General features: G+C 40.2%; 1 protein-coding gene across 3 annotated transcripts; it reads left to right on the top strand.

Annotated features, from left to right (window-relative positions):
• The first annotated feature begins 521 nt into the window (after positions 1–521).
• On the top strand, positions 522–3582 carry LOC142377467 (troponin I, slow skeletal muscle-like). 3 transcript variants are annotated; one of them, XM_075461587.1, is made up of 7 exons: positions 522–625; positions 2045–2078; positions 2243–2405; positions 2496–2627; positions 2731–2820; positions 2978–3154; positions 3329–3582. In XM_075461587.1, exons 3-7 carry the CDS (start codon positions 2337–2339, stop codon positions 3431–3433), a joined length of 573 nt encoding a protein of 190 aa, XP_075317702.1. In that variant the 5' UTR covers positions 522–625; positions 2045–2078; positions 2243–2336; the 3' UTR covers positions 3434–3582. The 3 variants fall into 3 exon arrangements, with proteins under 3 accessions (XP_075317702.1, XP_075317704.1, XP_075317703.1); XM_075461589.1 differs by lacking the exon at positions 522–625 and adding an exon at positions 1703–1779; XM_075461588.1 differs by lacking the exon at positions 522–625 and adding an exon at positions 1723–1877.
• Positions 3583–6840: the final 3258 nt, after the last annotated feature.

Below are 6840 nucleotides of genomic sequence, written 5' to 3'. Positions count from 1 at the left end.
GTACACACGCACAAGCTGTGACCTCAAACCAAAGAGTGGCAGCATAACGTGTTGCTGCATTTCATCTATGTTTACTTTTGAGGCTTCGGACAAATTCACAGTGGAAACTGCATTCCTTCCTTAAAACCTTGGCTTAGCATGGTCTGCAGTGATTATCCTAATCACACCAGCCTTCAGCCTCAGAGAGGACAGGTCACTTTATATTTGTTTAAGATGAACGGAACCAGGAGATGCAGGCAGAACTTTGATCTGTAAGCGGGATAAAAGAGAGAAAATTAAACCCATCAAGAATTGTATAAATATCTATTTCATATCAACAACTGACTGAGAATCGTGATGTGATGTCCAACAAGGATGTTGCTTATCCTGTGTTGGCAATAACAGGAGTTCACACGCATTATCATAAGGAACAGTAGAGCAATGATTTGTAAACACAACATAAGCCACACAATCACTGTTAAACCGAGACCACCTCCTCTCATGGTGTGTGAGCATGTGTGTCTTTCTATTTAAGTCTCCTTGTGATAGAGAGGAGGGACAAACAGGCGCAGGAGATAAATATTCTAGTACATTCTTCTCTCCATCACTTTGTTTCTATCTCCATCCACAGCATCAAGACGGAAAGGTAAGACCGACATCTATTGGTGCTACATCCAGCAGTGAGCGTTTGCGGTGTTATGAGAGCAGGTTTTTACTTTGGATGTGATGTAATAAGTTATACCTTTTCAGGAAAATATGACCAAATGTCTGACCAGCTGCCTAGGACTTAATGATTTACTACTTATAATCAACAAACCCGCTGTGGTTTTTTTCTTTCCTCTGAATAACAGTTTGATAGATCTGCTAGAAAATAGCAAAAACTATCAGCGAGAGGTTCCCAGATTCAGTTTCTGAATTAAAGCTGAGGTTTCTTTTTGTCAAAGTCAACAGTCCAAATCCCCAGAGATGTTCAGTTTCCCCATCACAGAAGATGAAGAAAAAAGTGCAAATAGCCACATCTGAAGACAGTATTTCCTCGCAAAAACTATCATTCAGTTACCATAATACTAAACCATTCAAGTGCATCAATGGATTAAATAATCTCTAAATTTAAGTTAAAAGTTTGGGAGATGGCAAGTATTCTGACAATCCTCCATCTCTGAGTTTGCATTATTATACTTAAGCATTGATGCAGACAGAGTATTTCTTTAAATAATTTGTGTTTGTATTTGACTAATCCAGCTCAGTGATGAGCAACAATGGCAAAGCAAAAAAGCCACACATTTCCCCGTTTTAGCTTCTAAATTGATCTTTTCTTTGACTTCTGTGAAGGGATTTTGCTGTGTGTAATTTGACTGGTGGATAAACTTCTGCTATGTAGAGCATGTGTGTGTTATCTTTCTGCTCCATCCTCCTCATGAGAGTAGAAACTGGGAATCCTTCAACACAAAGCACCGTTCTGAGAATTCGGGGCCTGGTCTATATCTGTTCCTTTTATCCAGCAGAAAAGTGGGGGTTAAAGAGGGCAGCCTTATCTATGTGGAATAGCTGCAGTGTTGGGGGCTTAGCATGCTTCTCCCTGTCTGCCATCACTTTACTGGAACTGTGCTATCAGCACTGGGAGGCGACTGGATGATTTGGTCCAGCAGGCCCAATGAGTACCGTGTAACAAAGACAGACACATGACCAACATAAAAAGTCCCATCCAGTAATATTTTTGACCATTCTTTACTCAAGTCATAGACAAACAAGTGATGGAAGAGCAGGCTGTAATAAAAATCCTTAAAAGATCTATATGAGGTACAGTAGTGTACAAAAGTCTTGAGGCACCTCGAATGTCTTCAGCTCTTTGGGAACCAAAGTCTGTCTCCTTGGTAGCTAAACTGTAATGTAATAAGGTGTGGTTCAAGACTTTTTTTAAAGATCTATACAGCCGACACTGGTGGAATGAATGTATAGTGGAGTTAAAATGGAGATCATAGTTAAGACCCACTGGGGCTCTAGAGCCAAGTGGTCCCTACGGTGGAGCACTTCAGAGAAATAAGGTTTTATTTTTGTCTTGCAGGGAGAACTGAAATAGCCAAGATGCCTGAGAAAGCGTAAGTATATTGTGTTCCTCTTGTGTTCCTCTTATTGTTTCCGTTTCCAGATGACAGTATCAGTTACATACAGCAAACGAGATTTATCGGCAGAAACCTTCATGCCATCAATAATTGAATGCAAATGTTGACTCTGTTTCTTTTGTGCCCTCTTCCATGCACAGAGCGGAGGTAAGATTCAATTAGACATTACTCACGGCTTCATTTAGACGAGAACTGACACCATGAGATCGCAACAGGCGTATAAAATATCAAACTATGAGCTCAATGTTGTGCTTTTTGCAGCGGAAATCGAAAATCTCTGCCTCTCGCAAGCTCATGCTGAAGGTGAGTTCTGAGCTGCATTCAGATCGATAGCATCTTCAGTCAGAGAGGGAATCAAATGCCGACACTTACTTTGCCTCTGGTGTTTTAAAGAGCTCGATGGCTGCCAAGGCTAAGGAGGAGCTGGAGCAGGAGCTGGTAGAAAAAGAGGAGGAAAAAGAAAAGTACCTCGAAGAAAAAGCTCCTCCAATACAGACCAGTGGCATGTCATTAGAAGAGCTGCGGGTACTGTTTTCTATTTACCTCTGTTCTCTTAACAGACAAATTGAAAAAGTAGGTTTATTTTACTCTGATTAAAGCTTTTAGCTAACCCCCCCCCTTCATACAGACAATGTGTGAAGAGCTGCACGCCAAAATCAATGTGGTTGACGAGGAGCGGTACGATATTGAAGCCAAGGTCTTGCACAACACCAGAGAGGTAACAGTATGAACCATATTTACACATATTCAAAGCTGTAATAGTTCACGTGTAATTTCACGTGAACTTTACAGTCGGCTTTAATTAATTAAAAGCTCAATTGAAATCTAATTGTCAAATAACTTGCCTTCTCTCCCGTCTGCATTCTCCTCCACAGATTAAAGACCTGAACATCAAGGTCATGGACTTGCGAGGGAAGTTCAAGAGGCCCAACTTGAGAAGGGTGAGGGTCTCCGCTGACGCCATCCTGCGCTCCGTTCTGGGCTCCAAACACAAAGTGTCTATGGACCTGCGAGCCAACCTCAAATCTGTCAAGAAAGAGGATGCAGAAAAGGTGGGTTCAGGAAAGAGAAAACATACACACAAAGCTGTGCAAACAAGCGACGTTTCCTGCATTTCAACATCATGTCTTCAGGGGGATGTTTTTTTCTCACTGTGAGTGACAAAAAGTGTGAAACGGATTCAACTTTCACGGTCAGACTTTTACTCTCTAATATTCTTCCTGCAGGAGAAGACAGTGGAGGTGAGTGACTGGAGGAAGAATGTTGAGGCCATGTCGGGCATGGAGGGCCGCAAGAAGATGTTCGATGCAGCAAAAGGCCAAAGCCAGTAAACCGATGTTCCTGAATCAGCAACCTGCTTTCATATCATGTCACCCAAAGAAAGTTACGACTCACATCTGAGGGGGTCACAGAGTGAATGTCCATGTATTTTCAACATGATTTTTAAAACGAATAAAGCTTCATGTAGTCTGTCTCGTCACACTTTCTCCGCGTGTTTTCGGTTTGACAGAAAACTTCCCGCCGGGGATTTATGGCACTGTTTGCATGCTTGTGTGTGTTTTCCACGCAGCTGCACACGTTTTACTTAAAAACATCAACGAAAGCTCAGTTTTTAAACACAGCAAATGAGTTAAAGCTGAAATTTCACATTTATTTTATTATTATTTTATTTGACATATATTTAGTCAAGAACCACAACTTATTTGTTAAAAGGCACGTGGAGGCACAAATAAAACCCTAACTCACTTATGCAGGGAAGGAAGGACGCTTTGGTTCACTTGAGAAGAAACAGAACAGCAGAACATCATTACTCCCTCTTTGTACAAGTTAGTGATTATTGGTGTTTATTAGCTTCAATTCCGTTGACACAGTACGGCGGCGTGGAAGCCACACACACACCGGGAAAACAGTTTAAACAGCCCGCTTCACGAAAGGGTGTGTGTTGACATATGTTCAAACAATTAGAGGAGGTCATCTGACTGCACAAGTTCTCCTATCCTTGAACAAATAACATTACCATGTGTTTGTTTTATCCGCGTATCTGGAAATGAGCCAGCACGGTGGCCCCTTGGTCAGCCAAGACATTGAAACAGTAAACGTGGCTAATAATTTTTCTGGATGGTACCAGCCGGAAATGAGGAAAAGGATGCAGGTGTCAAGGTGCGATAAGGTGGTGCCTTCAATCTGCATGCAGCTAAACAATTCGTGTATTTGGGCTCATTCCTTTTTTTTTTTATCCCTTGTCCTGTCCAGCATTATGACGGCAGAATCGTAATCTGAATACCGTTTATGCCAAACACATTTGCTATGCCAAGGGAAGCTTTATGAATGTAAAGCTCCCCTTGACGCCCATCAACTCCTCATTTTTATTTATTTATTTTTGTTACAATATTTAACATGATATGATAATAGTGCCGAACCGGACCGGGGGACAGAGAGAGAGGGAGAGCGAAGAAGAGAAAAAAGGAACAGAAACATGAAGAGACAAACATAAAAAACAATGAAAAATCAGACAATCAGCTGCTATACCTGTAAAAAAAAAAAAAACTGAAGACAATTCACCGCTTTTGTGGGGAATCCAGCCTTAGAAGCACCAGGAGCACCTGTAAGCAGACAAGCAGAGAACAAACACACAAACAAACAAACAAACAAAAAAAGCACAAGCAGCAGCAATCTCATATAATACACAGGTGACCTTAAACCACAGGACAGCACAACAACTGCTTAGTGAGCATGCTACTGGGCTAATGAATGTGTGTGTGTGCATGAACATGCAATACACATAGATGGTCCCACATAATAACCATGCTTAAATGTCAGTGTGTAGGGCCACAATCCCCCCCCCCCCCCCCCCCCCCAGCAATCAGAAGCAGACCGAGAGGGCCCCCAGACCCAGGCCACCAACAGCCCCCAAGGAGCACAGAACCCGGGAAGCCCACCATAGGGACAATTTGGGCTCATTCCTAATTTAAACGATAACATTCATGGTTATGCAGTCATGCTCAACATCACTAAAATGAGCAAAGTTCATAAGAAGCACAGCAAGACTAAATTCTTGCAGTACTGTTTTCTAACTACTTTCTTGTTTCGAGTAATTTAATGGTCGTATATTATGAAGAGAGCAGCTTTGACACAAATGGATGACCGTAAATCTTTAGCAGATGCAAATGCAGGCTACTGACGTCCACGTTGCTCTGCGTTTCTCTCACCCCCAGCCTGATGTTGGCCTGCCCAGCATGTTCTTATTCCTGCCATAAGGTGGCAGTGTCGGTTCAAAATTAATTACTGAGACGATTCAGACATTTTCCATCTGACTTCCAAATGACTAAAAGGTGGATCTAGGTATTGTTCAGGTGAAAGTTGATGTTTAGTTTGCTGGAAATTTCTGAAGGAAACTTCATTGAGCTAAGAATCACCGTGTAGAATTGTGGGCCGCAAAGCGAAAAGAATTTGGCTCAGGAAGCTTATTTCCATTGTTTGTTTCCAGGTGCCAGACAAGACAGGGTGTGGTTCCCAACAATGCAATCTGCAGGAAAACGTTTATTTAGTCAGAGGAAGGTGGCTTGAAGTCACAACCAACTGACTTCCTAACACTGCCTGACAACTTGTGATGTGCCTAACTCAATGGATGTTTGCAGACTAACATGAGCTACAAGGATTAAAAAACAAAAGATGAATGAATAGATACATTTATTGATAAATGTTCAGTTTTATCAAAAGACTGAGATGTCACGAGTTAATATTTTTGTGTTACTTGAATGATCTGTCAAAAGCTTTCAGCTCATTGAAGACTTCCCAAAATGACGATTGTCTAAAAAATGATCAGTTTTCTCTGGTTTAAGACTTTGTAGCTTATCTTAATATGAAAATATATATATATATATATATATATATATATATATTTATATTTATATATTTATGTTTTCATGTGGCAAAATATTGGTTTACCTGTCATATTTTTTAGTTAGATTAGTTTGACAAAGGACAGTTAAAAATGTTAAATGTGCCACATTTATGTTGTGCTTTTCTGATCATATTGACCCCTCAAAGCTTTTTTTACACAATAAGCCACTTTTACAATTTTCAATTTCATTCAGCTCTTTTCAAACCCCAAGTGCACGCCAAAGTGTTTTACACAGTAAAAATTTGAATAATGGATTTGAAAATGATCAATAATAAAGGAAATACGATTAAAACAATCACAAAACAACTTATTATACTTTAAAAGTGATAAAATGAATAACTGAGCATAGACAAAAGGGTTAAAAACATACAAAAATAATGTATTAAAACATGTAGCACAAAAACAGATCAGTCAATGTTTTAGGATTTGTCTTAGAAGCAGAGTGTGTCAGCACTTCATGCCCAGACGGAGCTGGTTCACCAAGAGAGGGACATGAAAACTCAAACCTTTGCCACCCATTCCAGCTCGAGAAATTCTTGTTACCACAAGAAGGCCAGCGTTTTGGAAACAAAGCGCTCTTGTGGGGTAATAAGAAATAACCCACATATTTAAACCTATATTATTCAGTGTCACGCATGGTGTCACACAAAAGTGTGAGTAAATCTTCTGTTAAACCTGAACTCATAAAATTAGTCATGTAAGCTTGTATTTCATTGTGAAAAAAAAGATACGACAAGTCTGTAAATGTCATGTCTGAATTAAACATGCGTCATAGAAACGATAAATGTTTTTACTTTTGTACCAACAGTTTAAGTATTGCACAACTGAGCTGAA

The sequence above is a fragment of the Odontesthes bonariensis genome, chromosome 3 (genome assembly GCF_027942865.1).
Source record: "Odontesthes bonariensis isolate fOdoBon6 chromosome 3, fOdoBon6.hap1, whole genome shotgun sequence".
Taxonomy (NCBI): domain Eukaryota; kingdom Metazoa; phylum Chordata; class Actinopteri; order Atheriniformes; family Atherinopsidae; genus Odontesthes; species Odontesthes bonariensis.
Note: the sequence above shows the minus strand (reverse complement) of the source record. Positions and strands in the feature narration are given on the sequence as shown.